Source organism: Sorex araneus, chromosome X (assembly GCF_027595985.1).
Source record: "Sorex araneus isolate mSorAra2 chromosome X, mSorAra2.pri, whole genome shotgun sequence".
Lineage (NCBI taxonomy): Eukaryota > Metazoa > Chordata > Mammalia > Eulipotyphla > Soricidae > Sorex > Sorex araneus.
In genome coordinates this window covers 130598122-130620073 of record NC_073313.1, presented here as the reverse complement: position 1 = coordinate 130620073, position 21952 = coordinate 130598122, and the positions used below count along the sequence as shown (strand labels likewise).

General features: G+C 39.3%; 1 protein-coding gene across 1 annotated transcript; it reads right to left on the bottom strand.

Annotated features, from left to right (window-relative positions):
* Positions 1-9690: 9690 nt before the first annotated feature.
* On the bottom strand, positions 9691-10668 carry CPXCR1 (CPX chromosome region candidate 1). Its single transcript, XM_004611680.2, has one exon. It carries the CDS (start codon positions 10666-10668, stop codon positions 9691-9693), a length of 978 nt encoding a protein of 325 aa, XP_004611737.2.
* Between the last annotated feature and the right edge of the window lie 11284 nt (positions 10669-21952).

The window sequence follows — 21952 nt, the reverse complement described above, 5'->3', positions numbered from 1 at the left end:
GGTAGAGCGTCTCCTTCATAGTAAAGGATTCGGGGAATCACAGTGACCATCACACAAAATTCATTTAGTTCCATGTTGAAACCATTGATTTTTAACTATCTAAGAGCACTGTAACAGGAGTCTGGATACGAGAACAATTCTGCAGATTTACTTTAAAGAGTCTTTACAACAATATAGATTGACTACAGTTTCTTTTCCTCAAAACACCACCTTAAACTTCCTTTACAGTCATTATGTCCTGTAACTTTTCCATTTCAAAACCAAATACACTTTGACAGAATTGCTTTTCTACTTCTAACTGATGATGATATCTCCAAACATTATCTTTCTTACTTAAGACATACATCTGTATTCCTTATAGTCATCCCACAAGTTTAAACTCACTGAAATTGGTACAACATGATTTCACAAGTTTGGACACAACAATCATCTTATTTTAACATGGCAAAACTATTCTGCAGTACCACTTCACAAGCATTACATCAGTTCTATAGATTTTCAAAAAGTTTTAAAGATGCTCACAACTAAAGAACTTACAACCTATATTCACTGGGTACAAGTTTACTTTACATTAGAAAGTAACCAGGAGACATCTTTAGAATTCTGATTTCTAGGAAAACACTTTTTAAGTATTAAAACACTCATAGATTACCATGAAACAGTATGGATTTCACACTTATGTACAAAGTTCTCTGAGGGTCAGGATTAGGTTGATACCGTAAATCCCAGACTAAGTCCTCAGTTAAGTTCAGCCTGTCCTTCCCCATGGGGATCCTGTGTCACTGACTCCTCCTCGGATTTCCTTGTGACTTCCAGCTGAGATCTGTTAGGGGGTGAAGTTTGGAGGGTAGTGGAGTCTCAAGTGGTCTGGGGGCTGAACCAGGAGTATGAAGTGATGAGGCCATAGCAGGAACCAGAGTACATTAGTAGGTCTGTCATCTGCTAAAATATAAGCAGAGACTTTTCCTCCTACAAGGAGGTTTTCCACTATTTTTTGCCAAATTTTAATGCAAATATAAGAATCAATTTTTTCCCAAGCCCTTTCCCATTTATAAAGTTGCAAAAACCAGATACCTGGAAGAGTTAACAAACTAAATTAGCAAGTCTATCTGCTGGGCAGATGTTTGATTAGAATTCACTGTTGAGGTTAGAGAGGGTCTGAAAATACAGTCTTTAACTGAGGCAGAGCTGACAGAGCTGGGAATGCACAATGCTGAGGCTTTAGACTATAGGGTTGACATCTGAGATTAACCCCTTATAACGCTTTGCTTTGCTAAGTAGCTCTAAAAATTTTAGTTGCCAGAAGTCTCAGAAATCAAATAAAACACTGGTAGGATAAGGTTTGCAACCAATTTTATAACTCTAGAAATTCATGTTTTAAGCTAAACCTGTTTTCATATACCGCAATTATTTCAACTGACAAGATCCTCTAGGTCAGATATTCTAATAAACCAATGCTGATGCAAACAAATATACACATTTAGACAATAGTTCTTCTACCCCAGATACTTTAACAATTCTACAAGAATACAAACATGCTTTCAGACACAGAAAAAGGCCTTTGGTTCTTACCAAACTTTGGTAGTAGACTAAGAAAATACTTGAACAGCCACTGTTTATGAAAACATGAGGAAACTTTATTTTAATGGCTTCTGTACCTCTATTTTTTTGTAAAATGGCCTAATTTTTTAAATTAAAATTGGCTGAGGCTTGTTAAGATAAAGCCTTGCATTCTCTGAACTCTTATTTCATTTTAGTTTTTGGCTCTAGTTCTGTAGCTTTTCCTAGATGGTACAGAGAGTGGAATTCAAAAGAATTTCAACTGATAATAACTATTAATGTTCCTCCAATAATAAGAAATTTCAATTTCTTTGTAGGCACCACATTCTGATTAGAAATCTTCGTTTAAACCTGATCCAACAAGTTCCAAAAATACCTAAACCTTTGAAATTGCTGGGCTTCATATCACTCTGACCTCCTTTGATTTTGTTTGCTCAGGTATAAGAATTACTGACTTCAAACTGACTCTAACACTCAAGTGTTCCACACAGACAGACAGACAGACAGACAATAAACTGGCTAAAAATACCACACGTATGTGTGCACACATCTGCAGTTGATCAATCGACCTGACCCTTCAAAAATGGCAGGAAGAAAACTGATAGACTGAGAAAGGAAGGGGCAGTCCCCAGGGTAAAGTTAAGCCCTGTCGGCTCATTGGGAACATTGCTCCCCATTTCCCAGCCTTATCAGCCAGTCTCCTGCTTGTTAAAAATGGGTCAAGAAAGCACTTTTGTTGATATAAGCGGGCAAAACTTTTTCAAAGTTGTTGAAACCTAAGGTGGTCAGATGCTAGCATTTTTCTTTCTTGGTCAAGGCTAGTTCTGAGGCAGGGAGCTGGTATCTTATCAGACATGGGGATAGGCTGCCTTAGTGACGCACTTATTTGTTTCTAATATCAAACAGTTAATCATATGATCTTGCATTTTCCACTTCCTTGAGGCTTTTCGGATCACAAACACAAGGTTGTTCCAGGGGCTAGCTGACTGCCTGAGATGCCCCTGAGTTAGTTGTTCATGAATAAGCTCCCTTAAAAGCCTTTAGCTCTTCTAAACTTAGCGGCCACTGTTCTGCCCATCCTGGAGGTCCTAGGAACCATGTAATTTTCAGGACCCGGGGAGCAGTGGCCTTTAGAATTGGGGGTGTTGACAATGAAGCCACCATCGCTCTGGAGATCGGGTAACCTGGGCACCAGACAAGATGTCAAGGCCTATGAGATTAGTCTATAATCCTCTAACAATTTGTGGGTGGATGAACCCCGTGTTACCAGCAGTGCCTACCCATTGGACCAGATCAGCGGTCTCAAGGGGCAGCTGTCCTTCTCCTATCCCCCTTTGCCCTGGCCCTGCTCTCAGGTTCCATTCTGTGAAGGCCTCCTCAATCCTAATCATAGTCCTATCTGCAGCTGAGTCTAGCTGTCCTTTGAACTCCTTGCTGTCCAGCAGCACACTTTGATGGTACCCCACTGACAATGGGGATGCTCCAATGCACATTGGTCTCTTTCCCCCCTTTTACTGACGAGCCTGGGGTGCCTTTTCTGTAGTTTATTCTGATTCTGTAAGGCTGCAGCTAGAACCTTAATCTGAGGATGAGACCCTAAATCTTGGGTAGCACATATCCAATTATCTATGGAGCTGGTTTTCATGCCCACACAAGTGGCCCTATGCTCTTTAGTTTGTCACATTTCTCCCAGGGGAGCTTCAGTGGGGCCTTCATCAAACCACCTCCAGGCTGATAACACCTAGGCGCAAACCTGATCTCAATAAGGGTCTGGGATGGCAGTGTGATAGAGGCTTGCGCTCCACTGATCTGCTGTCCCTGACAGCTTCCCATATGCCATATGTTATGGGGGTCGGGGGTTGAGCAGTAGCAATGTGGTCTGCCTGAGCGTGGCATCCTTCCTTAAAGAAAGCACCCTGCCTTATGTACTGGGTGCTGGGGAGCACTGCTCAACACAGTGCTCTCCAATCAGCTGTAGTGCAGGACTGATGGGCTAGCCCCTGAAGGATGGTATCAGCCCACAGAGGGTTGGGCCTATCCTCAACCACTGCCTTTTTTAACTCTTTCAAGTCCCCAGGTTCCCATGGATACCAAACTGTAGGTCGGGTTCCCCCTGGGTTGGGATGAACCGGGAAGGCCCAGAGGGGTTTCCAGTAGTCCTTCTCCAGTCTTGGGTCAAAAAAGGGAGCAGAGGCTCCTTCTGGAGAGGCAGTGGGGCGAGCATGTTTAGGTCTATCTTCCCAAAAAATCTTTTCAGCTATTTCATTCTCTGTATCCTGACCAGTGAGTGAAGGGTGGTCCTGAAACATCTGCTTGCTTAGTACAAGGAGAGAAACACTCACTTTCCTCCCGGAAGCATGCTTTTAGAGATGCTATTGTTGCATTCAAACCTGGTGGGTTTTTTTCCCCTGTTTTTTCAGCCTGTTCTATAACAAGTTTTCTACCTGGTCCCAGGTGTGCCACGAAAAGAGGTTCCCAGTAGAGGCCCAAGGAGTCATGTCAATGACAGTATCCTAAATCTTAGATGCCCTATCCTCAGAGAATTCTAGCCCCCGGCTCTTTAGCAGATAGCGTAAAGCTTTCAGAGCCGGATGATACACCTTCTGAATGGAGTTGCCCATGATATTGAGGAATCTATTAGGGTCAAAAAGGTCAGGATAGATGATGGTCCCACTAGGAGACCACTGAGGCAAAGGAAAGAATACAGAGGAGAGACTCAGCAGCGCCCGCAATAAATGGTGAGGGGTGGAATGCTTGTTAACGAGTTCCTGTGAGTTGCACAGTTTTTCTTCGGCAGGGAACACGAGTTTACCTGGGACTTGCGGCTGTGACCCCTTATCCTGTCATGGGAGTCTTCAAGCGGCAGGCACCCTAACAGCATCTAAGTGCCCAAACCCGTGCCCACGGGGAGAAAGGCAGATGCTAGAGGAAATACTCAGAGAATAAAGATGATGAAGATGACAGAATAGATGCTAGTCATCCAATAGGCAGGGGGAGAAGCGAAAACAAAGTGAGAATTGACCGAAACAGTCCTGTCCCAAGGAGGACTCTTCTGATTGCCTGCCTTACTATCAGGGGGCAGAGCTTGAGCTCCAGTTCATTCCCCTGAATTACCAGGTCCCCAGAATTACCAGCTGGGTACCTCCGATGCAGTCGCCTATTTTACTGCATGGATTCGGGGCGGTCAGGGGGTCATACCTTGCTCCAGCAACGTCCGTGCCTTCCACCTCCACGCTTTCCCTGTTTGGGCGCCAGATGTCAGGGTCTTGGGAAATGGACCCCGGCAAACTGGAGTATGATCCCCCAAGCCGCCGGACTTACTCCCTATAGGAGAGGGAGTGGGAAGGGGAGAGGACTCTGACCAGCCCCTCTGCACACCGTGGACACCCCCACCGCCACCAAGAAAGAACCACACAGAGGGGAGAAAGCTGGAGGTCAAGCAGCTTTCATTAGCTCTCACACAGTATATTTATACATGGACTTCTAGGGAGCCTACATGCATACGGCACACACTTAATTATCACCTCGTTGAGCTCATTACAGATGTTAGCTAATGATTTATACTTCCCGCTCTTAAGGCCAGGTGTGTTAGCTCAGGCAAGTGGTGTCTGTCAGGTCCCTCATCCCGTTATCTCCTCAACCAGAGTGCCTTTCTGGGTGGAGTGCTGGCACCGGGCCCTGGACCCCTGTGAGTAGAGCCTGCTCCTGTTTCTAGGAGCAGGGGATTTGGCCAGGGTCTTAGGTGGCTGCTGAGACCCCAACAAAACTAAGAATCTTCTGTACCTCAAAAGATACAGTGACTCAAATATAGAGATAACCCACATAAAGGGAAAGAATATTTACCCAATACCCATCTGATAAGGAATTAATATCCAGGGTATACAAGACACTAGTAGAATTGTACAAGAAAAAAAACTCCAATGCCATAAAAATGGGGAGAAAAAATGAACAGAAGCTTCCTCAAAAAATAAATACAAATGGCCAAAAGGCACATGAAATAATGCTCTATATCTCTAATCAGGGACATGCAAATCAAAATGACAATGAACTATTACCTCACACCATAGATACTGGCACACATTCAAAAGAACAAAAGCAACCAATATTTGTGTCGATGTGTGGAGAAAGAGACTCTTCACTGTTGGTGGGAATGCTGACTGCTCCAGCCATTTTGGAAAACAATATGGGCATTCCTTCAAAAACTAGAAATTAAGCTTTCTTATGACTCCAAAATACCACTCTTGGAATATATCCCGAGGGTGCAAAAGAGCACAGAGGGAAATACATCTGCACCTGTATGTTCATTGCAGCTCTGTTTACAATACACAGAATCTGGAAACAACCCGAGTGCCCAAGAACAGATAAGTGGTTAAAGAAACCTGGGTACATCTACACAATTGAATATTATGGTGCTGTTAGGAAAGAGGAAATTATAAAATTTTCTTTTATGTGGATGGTCATGGAGAGTATAGTGTTACGTGAAGTAAGTCAGAAAGACAGACATATAATGACTGCAGTCAATTGTGGAATACAAAATAACATAATATGAGACTGATACCAAAGGACAGCAGACACAAGGGTCAGTTATATTGCTCATAGTTGGAGACCTGTCTCATGAGCTGTGGGAGAAGGTAGCTGGAATAGAGAAGAGATCACTAAGCCAATGATGGTTGGCGCAAACGTTCGGGATGGGAGATGTGTGCTGAAAGTAGATAAAGGACCAAACGTGATAGCCTTTCAGTATCTATATTGCTATCCACAATGCCCAAAAGTAGAGAGAGAGTATGGGTGAAATTTTCTGCCATAGAGGCAGAGGGAGGTTTGGAAATGGGGGGTATATTGTATACTCGGGACATTGTTGATAGAGAATGTGTACTGGTTGAGAAATGGTTGTTCAATCATTGTATGAATGAAACTCAAACATGAAAGTTTTGTAATTGTATCTCAAGGGTGATTCTCTAAACTATATATACATATATATAAAAATTCTAATCAATTTCAAAATGTTTTTAATTTATATTAACTTGTCCATAGTTATTAATTTTTCTTTTATAGTGGCTGTGTTAACTTAGCTATATAGACGGAATAAATTCATATTTAAATAAAAGTTTTTGTTTTGTGGCAACACTTGGTGGTACTCAGTGCTTATACCTGGATCTGTGCCCAAGGGTAATTCCAATACTGCTCATGAGACCATATGGAGTTCTTGGACTCTAACCTGAGTTAGTCACATGTATGGCAAGTGTCCTACCTCCTGTACTGTCACTCTAATTCATAAAATATAGAAATTACAAATAAATTGCCTGTACTACAATGCTAATATTTTTAATTGTTTTATATTTTTAAATATGAGAAAGCTTTTATACATATTCTGACTTAATACATAATTTATCAATAATTAGATATTCTAAATTATATTTAGCCTTGTGATTAATTTGCATATCTATGCATGACTATGTCATGTACAAACATACATAGGCTCATTCTATAGATTTCATTCAAATTATATTATTAGTTAAAATAACCAATACCCAACTCAATAATCATTTATTTTTACTATAGTTTAGGTAATGTGGTTGCAACAGTGTTAAAATTCATGGCCTTGATATACAAAGTTATAGCACCTATTACCATCAAAGGACCCAAGGTCCTCTACCACTGTCTCTATGACACCTCTTTTTTGAATTCTATGCCTTCAATCCTTCTCTCCAGTACTGGGTACTAGCTTTTATGATCTAAGGTCAAATAATTGTCATTGTTCAATATTGTCTATTCCATTGTTAACATTCTTTATCTCTCTAAATTCCAAAGGTTAGACCATTGTTCTTTGTTATTTTTTCCTGACGTATTTCACTAAATATGATATACCCCCCAGTTTCATCCAAGTTTCAGCAAACTGCATAATGTCATATCAGAGTTGGCTAGTATCTCATTGTGTATATTTCCTTTTGATTTGTTTTTTTGACCAAACCCATCAATGAGTAGGAGTTGCTCCTGGCTCTGCACTCAGGAAACACTCTGGGCAATACTCTTGATTTAAGAGGTAGTTATGGAGTATACTATAATTTTTATGTTAATATTTTAGGAAAGGGTATGAAAATTTGCCGTACAAGGAGAGAGAGAGAGAGTACAGTGGATAGGGCATTTGCCGGTATGCACATTACCAAAGTTCAATCACCCACACTACATGTGGTTCTACTAGACCCAACAGAGTAATACCTAAGTGCAGTCCCTTGAGTAAGACATGGGCTTAGCTACATAGGAAGGAAGGAAGGAAGGAAGGAAGGAAGGAAGGAAGGAAGGAAGGAAGGAAGGAAGGAAGGAAGGAAGGAAGGAAGGAAGGAAGGAAGGAAGGAAGGAAGGAAGGAGGGAGGGAGGGAGGGAGGGAAGAGGGGAGGAAGAAGGAGGGAGGGACAGAGAAAGGAAAGAACAAAAAAGAAAGAAAGAAAGAAAGAAAGAAAGGAAGAAAGAAGAAGGAAGGAAGATAGAAAAAGGAAAGAAAGGAGAAAAGAACGAAAGAAAATAGAAAATAGAGAATTCTTAAGCATGTGGAAATCTGTGCATATAGGCATTTTAGGAATGTAAGGTGGTATCCAAGAAAAAAAATGATTCTGATGGTATAATAGCATTGTTGGTGATTAGATTGCAAACGGTATATGTGAGGAAATGAGATAGGATGGAGAAGGTAGAGAAACTAATAGACTGCATAGTAGTCATAGTAGTTGGTGCCAAACCAGGCACTAATCTTAATTCATGTGGAAACAAACTTAACCAGAGTTTTATGACATCTTGCAGGGTGCTTCTCATCATTCAATAAAAGAGAGCAGCAGGAAAAGTTCAAGTCCCTGCTGAACTAGAACTTATGTAGTTCTGGTCTATAATGCAATCAATATGATACTGTAACATTTCAAATCATGCCTTCTGGTGTCATGCATGACCATTTACAGTCACTGAAGCAACCCATGAAAGTAGCCAGATATGATCATAATCTCATAGCCAGGAAGTCCCACTCGTTTGGGAGCAGAGTGAAGGAATAAGAAAAGAAGAAAGTCTGAAACCACAGAAAGGGAAACGAAGAACCTGAAAGTGTCCCCTTTTGCAACCTCATTAAGGTGTTTCCAGGAATGTATTTTCTTCTGTTTACCTTAACTAACAACTTTAATCCTCAACAAAGAGCTGGCCTCTACTACCTTCAAAGAAATTGGTTGTTTTAAGCACTTTTGATTTCTCTATGAAAGCTTTCTTGGGGAACCAAATAATCAGAGCAGAGGGCTAGGCATGTTGATGTCCATCCCCTCATCACATACACACACTTCAACACCATTTTAATATTTGTTCAGTGATACATAAATATATTATCTTTAAATATATATGTTTATGATCATAAACATATCACCAATGTGTTATAAACAACAATTTATATTACCAAATTGTTGTCTAAACATAAAATAACACTTGAAACTTATCCAAGCATACATATTCTTATCCTTTTTTTTCTTTTTGGGTCACATCGGCTACGCAGAGGGGTTCCTCCTGGCTCTGCACTCAGGAATTACTCCTGGCGGTGCTCAGGAGACTATATGGGATGCTGGAAATCGAACCCGGGTCGACTTCCTGCAAGGCAAACGCCCTACCCGCTGTGCTATTGCTCCAGCCCCCATATTCTTATCTTTAAATCATGAAAAGGAGCAAACAATACATTTAAAAATGATTTTACTGAGTTAATGGAGTATATTTAAGATGTTAAGTTAGCAACTTTTAGAAACACATCATAAGACTCTGTTGAGTCCTCCAGTATATAATTTATGCTGTTACCAGGATCCTGAAGTTTGTGATTTGATTGTCTCAGTATTCTGATCATTTTTACCAGCAGAAATAGATGCAAGTAGTGCCAGCATTTTTTTTGTTCAGTTGTTCATTCATTCAAAGTAGAACAAAGATGTAATATTTTCTCTTTTTTGAGTTCTTGACTTCTAAACGATGTTTATTTCTCTGATGTAGTGTATCATTTAAAGTGTTTCTTTCTGCAACTCCGTATAAACAACTAAAATTTCTGAGCATGCAATTTTGTCTCTGTTTGGTAGCCGAATTGGGAATTGTTAGAAGTTTAAAAATTTACACCAATTTTACTTAATTCCCAGAGAAACGGCAGGAATGCTCCCTAAATTCATTTATATTATTGAAGCTTCTTCCACAAATGGGACATAGGAATTTCCAAGAATGATTGGTGTTAATAATGAGAACTCTCACGTTGTGGGGAGATCGGAACTGATCCTCAAAAACTTTTCCAGTAAGTATCTGTTGAACTTGGACCCATGGAACATACAACACGGGCCTCACAAAAATGGGTATTTCTTTCTTCCCTTTAACACAGCATGATCTACAACCTTTTCCCCTGACCATTCTCTCAAAAAACGGATGATTGTATGTCACCCTAAAAGGTCTACCAAATATTATGGCTCTTTCAATATTATTAGGAAAATTGAAATGAGGAATAACTGCCACGTACTTTTGCTTCAAACGTGTGGCATTTCGACAACCAGTACCCTGATGAAAATATCTTCCACAGAACAGATGCAAAATCATTTTTCTTATCTCGTGGTTCTTAAAGAATGGAATTTTCTGTGGAACTGAAAATTGTTCTGGACTTTCATAATTAGTGGTGTTGTGAAAGAAACCTCTTACTTTCCTCTCCACTTTTCCTAAGTTGTGTCTTCCTCTTTTAATTGTCCGTTTTTTTGTATTATTGTTTCCTACCTGTATGTTCTCAAAGTTAAGTTTCCCTAGTCCAGACATAATAATGGCCCATTTTATTGGAATGGGGACCTGAATTAGGTCAGATGCTTCTTCTCTTACATCTTCTTGAGCATCCTTAAGGGTATTTTCTACTTCAACCTCACGATTTTCTGCAACTTGAGGAGCATCTTGTTCTTGGGAGTTCGCTGTGCCTGGCTCCCTTGTCAAGTGTTCAGATTCCACCTGAGAGATTATATTATGGCTATGAAATGAAGACTCTGTGTCTGTGGCACAGTCAGTAAAAGCCTCATTTTCTGAATTTGTAAGAGCTTTGTCAGCTGAGTCACTCTCTTTCTTGTTAGGAGAACTCATCCTTGGTTCTATTCAAAAGGGTAAAAGAAATAAATATCTATTAAATTGAAGAATGACACACTTTATTATAAGTTCTCTACTCAAAGTAAAATCAGACAAGGCAAATTCTGAGCCTCCTTGCACCTTACAATAATATGTTAGTCATTGATAAACAAGATGAAATAAATACTCAAGGAAAGCATGACTTACTGCATAGGTATTCTTATCGAGTTCTGCTTCAAGTATAAATTTATAATAAAATTATTTCTCCTCTAGTCTTTATGAAATATATTTCCCAAATATGAGTGCATATAGTGTTCCTGTTGGACATCCAATTACTGTTCTTTTCAAGCTAGTGAATGAAATGAAATATTATTTCAAAAATGAAGTACAACTTATTGGTCTGTGTATTTAAAATGAGGCTAATGTAATTCATGATTACATTAGTTTAAAAGACTTTATGATGTATGTGAAAATTAAATATTTGTATTTGTATATGTAGAAGGCTATTATTTTCTAGAATTTTTTCTGAATTATCACTTTTTCTTTTCTTTTAAAGCAGTATCTATACAAAGAAAAGCAACTCAATTTTGTGAGAGGATAGAGCATGAAGAGAGTAAGAAACCGAAAAATAAACGGAGTTTTCTGTTAACATGTCTTTCAAATTACTCATTTTTTATTTCCTTAGTACAATTAAGTTGAGAAATGTTTCCTATATCACTGGTATTGGTAGACTGAAGATTCATAACTAATCACATACTACCATGCATAATGAAGTCAGAAGAAAAAGGATTGATAGAGATTGATGTCTCTCATGAGCAGAACATAAAGATATGCAGCAAGGTAGCAACAATGGTCTAAAGGCAATGCAAAGAAAAATTTATCAGCACAACTTACTTGGGAAAGGTGCTAAAAAGAGAATGAATTGGGGTTATTGGAGGAGGCAGTAGGATACACTTATAATAGGTGGTGAGTTAAAATTATATTAATTGGAAACTATCAATAACAACATTGTAAATCCAGGTAAATCCTGGAGAAATAATGCTCACCCTTTCTACCCTACCCCCAACACACACACAGCTTGAATTGGGACACGCGCTCTGCCTCCTGTCCACAGATTTCAGCTCCACAGAGCATTCAACCATGTTCTCCCTAGACTGTTCCTGCAGATATGTCCTAACTGACCCAACATTTAAACTCTAGCAATTAGAAGTGGCTTCAGTGGACACACTGATGGCCAAAACTAGGCGGATTCTAAGTCTGCCCCTTTTAACCCACAAACTTCTAAGCTTCTGGGTAATGAAAGATAAACAATTCTGTCCCACAATACTTCCAAAACAACCCTGGTATATAATTAATAGTAACTGGACTTATTCCTGGCGCTTTCCTCTGAAATGCCATCTGAGAGCCTCTGGAATAGTTAAAATAACAGATTCCAAACAGTAACCCCTTAACATCATGAACAAGACCAGTATAATAATGAATCAGATCTGTACTAAGTCAATGCTTTAGATTCAAAGCTCAGTGATCACCTCCAAAATCTAAGAACAATGCGGAGACAAAGGAACTCACCTGAAATGGTATGCAGGAACAGAATTCGAGGTAAAACCTGGAGCACAACAAAAATCTCCAGCCTCATAAAGGAGGAACTCAAACAGCACTTTATGCAAGGCAATTTAAATGAGACAATCACTGAAAGAGAAATTCAATCAGCTCAAGGAAGAGCTGAAGCAGAGTATCATAAGAGTTCAACTGGTGGAAGAAATAATAACAGAAACTTTCCACAGTTTACGGAGGGAAGCTTCTGTACAGAGTCAGAAGGCTAAGAGAGCACCAAATAAATAGATTCAAATAAAACAAACACCAAGACAAACAGAAATAAAAATGGTAGAGACAAAACACAGATATAACTTAGTGCACCATGAGAGAAAGAAAACAACTTAAGTACAAGGGAAAAAACACGAGAAGCTTTACAGATCCCCAAGCAATATCACACAAGCAAGAAAAGATTTGAATGAGGGCTGTATTGATAGTACAGTGAGTATGGAATTTGCCTTGCATGCGGCCAACCTAGGTTCAATCACTGGCATCCCATATGATCCCCCTAGTACTGCCAGGAGTAATTCCTGAGTGCAGAGCAGGGAGAACCCTGAGCATCACTGGGTGTGACCCAAAAAGTAAAATTAAATTATTAAATAAATAATTTTTGAAAGAGTGAAAGGCACGCTTGGACGAGCCTCACCCATGAAGGAACAGGAAGAGGAACCCAGGTTTGCGGGACCTGTGGCTGAGATCTCAAAGCCTGCTTGGATATGAACTGGGCCTCCTCCACCCGGCTCCGCAGTTTTCCAGTAGCTTGGCAGTCACACCCACAAACTCCCCCTGGTGCCATGTAATCTCATCGAGGGCCAAGATCCACAGACTATAAAATAAAGCTCCCGGAAGAGAGTGATGCATTATTTCCTGGATTGCACGGCCACATTTGCCGCCGTGCAACCTCTTATGCTGTAGCGCACTGATGTACCTAAAGTAGCACACATTCATTTGGTTTTAACGTACTTGCTTGTGTTTTCTTATATATGGGCTTAAATGGCTCCAGAATGAAATACAACAACCTTCACACACTTCCCTCTTATTGTGGTGGGAAGATGTTCACTGGTGGGTTGGATGTTTGAATATTATCTGTAATGAATTATTGTGAACTACTTTATGAAAATAAAATGTGTAAAAATCGAAAAAAAATAAAAAAATTAAAAAAATAAAAAGAGTTAAAGTATATATTTAAGTACTGAATTTAAAAAATCAACCTAGACTATACTAGTTGACAAAGCTCTTATTTAGGTTTTAGGGAGGAAAAACAGCTTTTCATACAAAAATGAGCTGGAAAAATTTGTACATCTAAACCAGTCCTGTAAGAACTACTTAAAGGCTGCCTATAAAAAGTAAATGGATATATGTAAAACATCACTAAACCACACACACACAATGAAAATTGCAACACGGCCCTTTTTTATATAATCTCTCTGAATGTCAATAGACTAAACTCTCCTAATTAAAAATATAGAGTACTATGATGGATCACGAAAATAATCTATCTGTGTCTTAAAGGAATCATACTCAAATTCACAAAAACATGTAGGCTCAGAGTTAAAGTCTGAAATGCAAACATATAAGCCAAATGAAAACAGAAAAAAAAGGCACAACAATAGTACTTATATCACACCAACGAGCAGTCAATCTAAAGCAGGTAATCGGAGATGGACACCACTAGTTGATTAAGGGAAAAATAGACCAAGAAGTACTAACTCTCATAAATATCTATGTACCAAATGAAAGGTATGCAAACTTCACAAAGCTTTGCTTACAAACTTAAAAAACACATTGAAAAGCACAGCAGTCGATGACCCACTGTTGTCACTAGATTGATCAACCAGAAAAAAATGTCAACAAATAAACAAGAAACCCTAATGAGGAGCTAGATTAACAAGGATTAATAGATATATACAGGATTCTTCACCACAAGTTTCAAGTACAGATTCTTCTCTAGTGCACATGGAATGTTCTCTTCGAAGATCACATAATAGGCAATAACTAAAGCATACAAAAATTTACATATAGAGAAATCATACAAAGTATTCTTTCAGAACAAAAGATCATGAAGTACAAGTTAGCCACAAAAAGATAGGAAAAACTTTCAATTCTTGGAAGCTGAACACATCACTGCTAAATAGTAAATGAATCAAAAAGGAAAATCAAAGAAGAAAGAAAAAGATTCTTTGACATGAATGAGAATAAAATTATAAGCTATCATAATCTACAGGAGACAGAAAAAAACTGTTTTAAGGAGGAAATTCATAGCAATGCATGTATACATTAATAAAGAAGAAAAATCCAAGTCAATTACCTAAATACATGTCTCAAAAATCTAGAAAAGGAATAACAAATGAGCCCAAAATATAGTTAAATGGAGGAAATACTAAATACTAGAGCAGAAATCAATGATATAGAAACCAAAAATGCAATACAAAGAATCAATTAAACAAGAAGTTGTTTACCTGCCCTCAGCCACCACTACTGACCCCTAGCACTTCCTCTATCTTCACACAGGTGCACCAGCTGCCCTGACCCAGTGCCCCAGCTTCTACACCTGCGCACCCACTGGGAAACCAGACCTGATCTCCCAGCATCCCTTGGGCAGGGCAACCTGCACTCAGCCACCACTGCTGACCCTCAGAGCTTCCTCTTTCTTCACCCAGGTGTGGGCATGGCCTCGCGGTAGAGAGCATGACCTCCACTGCAGGGGAGTTATTTTCCCCTCTCCCAATACACTGGACTCACATCTCAATCCCCATTACCTAACTCTGTGGAGAACTCCCTGCCTATCTCAAACACAATTTCACCAAAACAACAGTGAACATAGGACTATCTCAATTTTACCAAAATGCCTATGAGCACAAGAAGCTGCACAAACCCAATATAAAAGAACATATCCTGCAAACCTTCACTAGAGACCCCACATAAGTCACAGAGAAATACCTGAGAGGAAGGACGTACTATAGTGGGGGAAAAGGCGACCACCATTGACTGAGCTCATCCAAAACTCTTTCGTGCAGTAAGAGGGAACAGCTCTAGTGAACTGGAAGGTTCCACCTCTATACAACCACATCAACATTAAGAAACAGCGCAAATCCCCGCCACGAGGACAGGATGATGAAAAGAGTCCAGAAGCCTCAACAGCGGTTATCCACAAACACAATCTCTCCAATAAAGAATTCAGAGATGAAATGCCAAGAATGTTCAATGAACTTAAAGAAATAGTGGAACAATCAGTGAAGAAAATACAGGAAAATATGAGAGCAAAAATAGGAAAGCTACATTTAGAAATGTCATGAATAAAAGATTCAGTAAATTAAATAAAAAATGCAGTGGGTGCTCTTGACAGTAGAATAGCTACAGCAGAAGACAGAATCAGAGAGCTTGAAGACGAGCTGCAAAAAGCTCACAGGCAACAGAAAACAATGGTAAAAGAACTCAAAATAGCTCTAGGGCGAATCAGAGACCTAAGGAATAATTCCAAGAGGAATAACTTTGGAATCAAAAGAGTACCAAAAGGACAGGGATTCAACCTCAATGAAAAAGCCACAATTAAAGAAATCATTGCTGAATAGTCTCCAGAGCTGGGGAGTGCAGACGACCAAATCCTAGGAGCTTGAAGAGTGCCAGCTAGAAGAGGCCCTAATAAAAAAGACTCCAAGACATATCATAGTCAGAATGATGGATGACATGGATAGGGACACAATACTGCAAGCATCAAGGTTAAAAAGTAAATAACATGAAAAGGAGCACCCCTTAGATATACAGCAGACTTATCAGAGGAAACCCTCCAAGCCCAAAGGCAATGGTGGGATATAGTGAAAAAAATCAATGAAATGAACGCCTCACCAAGAATACTTTATCCGGCTAAACTTTCACTCAAACTCGAAGGAATGTTACATTCTTACATGGTTAAAAAACAGCTCAGGAAATTCATAGACTCAAAACCAACCTTAAAAGAAGGACTAATGTGGCTACTAAATGACAAGAAAACCCCCTATATGCACAACAAAACTCTACAAAAGATGGCACAAAACCCCATAACAATAATCACTATCAATGTCAATGCTGTAAATGCACCAATTAAGAGACACACTGTGGCAAAATGGATTCAGAAACTGAAGCCAAAATTCTGCTGCCTATAAGAAACACATCTGAACAGTGAGAGCAAACACAGACTCAAAGTCAAAGGACGGAAAACAATCTTTCAAGCAAAGAACTCCCTCAAAAAAGCCAGAGTGGCCTTACTAGTATCCAACAACATAGATTTAAGGGTGAAAAAGATTAGAAGGGAGAGCAAAGGCCATTTATTACTAATCAGGGAATATGTAAAGCTGGAAGAAATCACTCTTCTAGGGGCTGGAGCGATAGCACAGCGGGTAGGGCGTTTGCCTTGCACGGGGCCGAACCGGGTTCGATCCCCGGCATCCCATATGGTCCCCCAAGCACCACCAGGAGTAATTCCTGAGTGCAAAGCCTGGAGTAACCCCTGAGCATCACTGGGTGCGACCCAAAAAAGCAAAAAAAAAAAAAAAAGAAATCACTCTTCTAAACATATATGCACCCAATGAGGGAGCAGCAAAATACTTAAAACATCTGCTAACAGATTTTAACAGACATTGCTAGCAACATGATAGTAGTTGGAAACCTCAGCACCACCTAATCACCTCTGGATAGATCAAAAAGATTAAAACTCAGCAAGAAAACCCTGGCTTTGAAGGAAGGAATACAAAAGAGAGGGCTAATTTATCTATACAGGGCTTTACAGGCCTATAAAAAAAGAATACACATTCTTTTCCAATGCACACAGAACATTTTCCAAAGTAGACCACGTGCTGGGCCACAAAACATACCTCAATGGAATCAGGAAGATAGAAATTTTATCAACTATCTTTTCAGACCATGATGCACTGAAGATAGAAGTTAATCATGCACAGACGCAGAGAACCAAATCAAGCACCTGGAAATTAAACAACTCAATATTACACAATTAATGGGTCAGGGAGGAGATCAAGGAAAATAATCAAAGGGTACCTGGAAACAAATTAGAATGAAGACACGAGCTACCAGAACCTGTGGGACGCAGATAAAGCCATGATAAGGGGAAAATTTATAGCCCAGCAAGCATATCTCAGGAAGGAAGAAAGAAATAATAAAACTTAGAGCAGAAATCGACGACATGGAAACCCAAAAAGCAATCCGAAAGATAAATGAAAGCAAGAGCTGGTTCTCTGAGAAAATAAATAAGATTGATAAACCACTAGCAAGACTCAAAAAGGAAAGAGAGAACCTTAATACACCGAATCAGAAATGAAAAGGGGAATATCACAACAGAAACCAAAGAAATTCAAAAGATAATCAGAGACTACTATGAAAATCTGTATGCCACGAAACAAGAGAATCTAGAAGAAATGGATAAATTCCTAGATTCCTATAACCTCCCAAGGCTGAACCAAGATGATGTGGAATATCTGAACTGACCAATTACTATGAAGGAAATTGAAACTGTAATCAAAACTCTTCCCAGAAGCAAAAGTTCAGGTACAGGTGGGTTCACTAGCGAATTCTTCCAAACATTAAAAGAAGACTTATTGCCAGTTCTTTTCAAGCTTTTCCAGGAAATCAAGGAAACAGAAACACTCCCAGTTTCTGTGAGGCACATATCACCCTAATACCAAAAGCAAAGGGAGACTCCACAGAAAAAGAAAATTATAGGCCGATATCTGTGATGAATATGGATGCGAAGATCCTCAATAAAATATTAGCAAATAGAATCCACCAAAATGACCAAGTGATATTCATCCCGGGGATGCAAGGATTGTAAGGATGGTTTAACATTCGGAAGTCAATCAACATAATCCATCATATCAACAAAAGAAAAGATAAAAACCATATTTTTATATCAATAGATGCAGAGAAATCGCTTGATAAGATCCAGCACCTGTTCACGATGAAAACTCTCACCAAAATTGGTATAGAAGGGATATTCCTTTATATGGCCAAAGCCATCTACCACAGGCCTAAAGTAAGCATTATACTCAATAAGGAAAAAATAAGTCTTCCCTCTAAGATCAGGGATGAGACAAGGATGCCCACTCTCACCGCTTCTGTTCAGTATAGTACTGGAAGTACTTGCAATAGCAATTAGGCAAAAAAAAGACATTAAGGGCATCCAGATAAGAAAGGAAGAAATCAAATTCTCACTATTCGCAGATAATATGATACTATATCTAGGGAATCCCAAAGCCTCAACTAAGAAACTCCTAGAAACAGTAGATTTGTATTGTAAAGTCGCAGGCTATAAAATCAATAAAAAAAAAAAACTCCATGGCTTTCCTATACACAAACAATAAGAGAGAAGAAAGTGATATGACAAAAGCAATCCCGTTCTCAATCATGCCTCAGAAAATCAAGTACCTCAGAATCAGCTTAAATAAGGAGGTAAAGGACTGTAAAAATAACTACAAAACATTACTTCACAAAATAAAAGGTACGAGTAAATGGTAACATATCCCCTGATAATGGATTTGGAGAATTACTATTGTCAAAATGGCAATACACTCCAAAGCGTTATATAGATTCAATGTGATCCCTATAAGAATACCCATGACATTTTTCAAGGAAGTGGATCAAACACTCCTGAAGTTCATAAGGGACAGCAAACAGCCACAAATAGCTAACGCATTTCTGGGGGAAAAAGATGGGAGGCATCACATTCCCCAACTTCAAGATCTATACAAAGCGATAATGATTAAAACAGCATGGTACTGGAAAAAAGGCAGAACAGTAGATGAATGGAACACGGTTAAATATAACAATATTGAATATAACAATAACAATTTAACAATAACACACACCTTCCAATATATGATCATCTAATCTTTGTTAAGGGAGCAAGAAACGTGGAGTGGAGCAAGGAAAAGTTCTTTAGCAAATTGTTCTGGCAAAACTAGACAGCTATACGCAAAAAAATGTGGTTAGACCTCTACCTAACACAATGTAAAAAAGTTAGATCAAAGTGGATTAAAGCCCGCAACATCAGACCAGAATCCGTAAGGTACATTGACGACAAGGTCAGCAAAACCCTTCATAGCATTGAAGCTAAAGGTATCTTCAAAAATGACTCACCACTGACCAGGCAAGTGGAAACGGAGATAAACAAATGGGACTATCTTAAACTAAGAATCTTCTATACCTATAAAGAAACAGTGACCAGAATACAAAGACAATCTACAGAATGGGAAAGTATATTCACCCAATATCCATCTGATAAAGGGTTGATATCAAGGATATACAAGGCACTGGTTGAAATACACAAGAAGAAACCATCCAACCCCATCAGAAAATGGGGCAATGAAATGAACAGAAACTTTTTCAAAGAATAAATGGCTAAAAGGCACATGAGAAAATACTCTATATCACTTAATATCGAGGAGATGCAGATCAAAACAACGAGGTATCATCTCACACCACAGAGACTGGCCCACATCCAAAAGAACAAAAGCAAACGGTGCTGGCATGGATGTGGGGAGAAAGGGACTCTCCTTCACTGCTGGTGGGAATGCCGACTGGTTCAGCCCATTTGGAAAACAGTATGGATATTTCTCAAAAAATTAGAAATTGAGCTCCCATTTGATTCAGAAACACCACTTCTGCGAATATACCCCGAAGATGCAAAAAAGTATAGTCGAAATGACATCTGCTCTCATATGTTCATTGCAGCACTGTTCACAGTAGCCAGAATCTGGAAAAAACTCAAGCCCCCGAGAACAGACGAGTGGCTACAGAAACTTTGGTACACCTACACGATGAAATACTATGCAGCTGTTAGAAAAAAATAAGTCATAAGATTTGCATATAAGTGGATTAATATGAATAGTATCATGCTGATTGAAAGGAGACAGAAAGAGATGGACATAAATATCCTTTCCCATTTTGTAGATTGTCTTTGTACTTTGGTCACTGTTTCTCTTGAGGTGCAGAAGCTTCTTAGTTTGAGATAGTCCCATTTATTTATCTCTGTTTTCACTTGCTTGGCCAGTGGCGTGTCAGCTTTGAAGATACCTTTGGCTTCAATGTCGTGGAGGGTATTGCCGACCTTGTCTTCGATGTACCTTAGTGATTCTGGTCTGATGTTGAGGTCCTTAATCCATTTTGATCTGACTTTTGTACATGGTGATAGGTGGAGGTCTAAGCCCATTTTTTTGCATGTAGCTGTCCAGTTTTGCCAGCACAATTTGTTAAACATGCTTTCCTTGCTCCACTTCGCCGTTTTTGCTCAAAGACTAGATGGTCATATATTTGGGGGGATGTGTCAGAGTATTCCACCCTGTTCCATTGGTCTGCTGCTCTGCCTTTATTCCAGTACCAAGCTGTTTTAATGACTACCGCTTTGTAGTAGAGTTGGAAGTTGGGGAGGTTGATTCCTCCCATTTTCTTTTTCCCAAGAATTGCTTTAGCTATTCGTCGGGGCTTATTGTTACATATGAATTTCAGGAGCGCTTGCTCCATTTCTTTGAAGAATGACAAAGGTATCCCTATAGGGATCGCATTGAATTTGTACAATGCTTTGGGGAGAATTGCCATTTTGACAATATTAATTCTTCCAATCCATGAGCAGGGGATATTTTTCCATTTCCTCATGTCTTCTTTTATTTCCTGAAGTAGCGTTTTGTAGTTTTCATTATACAAGTCCTTTACCTCCTTAGTTAAGCTGATTCCGAGGTATTTGATTTTTTGATGCACAATTGTGAACGGGATAGCTTTTATCATGTCGTTTTCTTCTCTCTCACTATTTGCATATAAGAAAGCCATGGACTTTTGGGTATTGATTTTATAGCCTGCAACTTTACTATAATAGTCTATTGTATCTAGGAATTTCTTGGTAGAGGTTTTAGGGTTTTCTAAGTATAATATAATATCATCAGCGAATAGTGAGAGCTTGATTTCTTCCTTTCCTACCTGAATGCCCTTAATATCTTTTTCTTGACTAATCGCTATTGCAAGTACTTCCAGTACTATATTGAACAGAAGAGGAGAGAGTGGGCATCCTTGTCTTGTCCCTGTTCTCAGAGGGAAGGGTCTTAGTTTTTCCCCATTGAGGATGATGCTTGCCGTAGGCTTGTGGTAGATGGCTTTGACTATATTGAGGAAGGTCCCGTCTATACCCATTTTGGCGAGAGTTTTCATCATAAAGGGGTGCTTGGTCTTGTCAAATGCTTTCTCTGCATCTATTGATATGATTATATGATTTTTCTCTTTTCTTTTGTTGATATGATGGATTATGTTGATTGATTTCCGAATGTTAAACCATCCTTGCATCCCCGGGATGAATCCCACTTGGTCGTGGTGTATGATCTTTCTGATGAGTTGTTGAATTCTGTTTGCTAATATTTTGTTGAGAATCTTCACATCTGTGTTCATCAGGGATATTGGCCTGTAGTTTTCTTTTTTCGTGGTGTCCTTGTTTGCTTTTGGTATTAGGGAGATGTGAGCCTCATAGAAACTGTTTGGGAGGGTTTCTGTTTCTTCAATTTCCTGGAAAAGCTTGAGAAGAACTGGCAATAGGTCCTCTTTAAATGTTTGGAAGAATTCGCTAGTGAATCCGTCTGGGCCTGGGCTTTTGTTTTTGGGAAGACTTTTGATTACCGTTTCAATTTCCTTGATGTTAATAGGACTATTCAGGAACTCCAGGTCTTCTTGGTTCAGCCTT

Excerpts from the sequence above, each read along its gene's own strand:
- CPXCR1 (XM_004611680.2), bottom strand. The coding sequence starts at position 10,668 with ATGAGTTCTCCTAACAAGAAAGAGAGTGACTCAGCTGACAAAGCTCTT.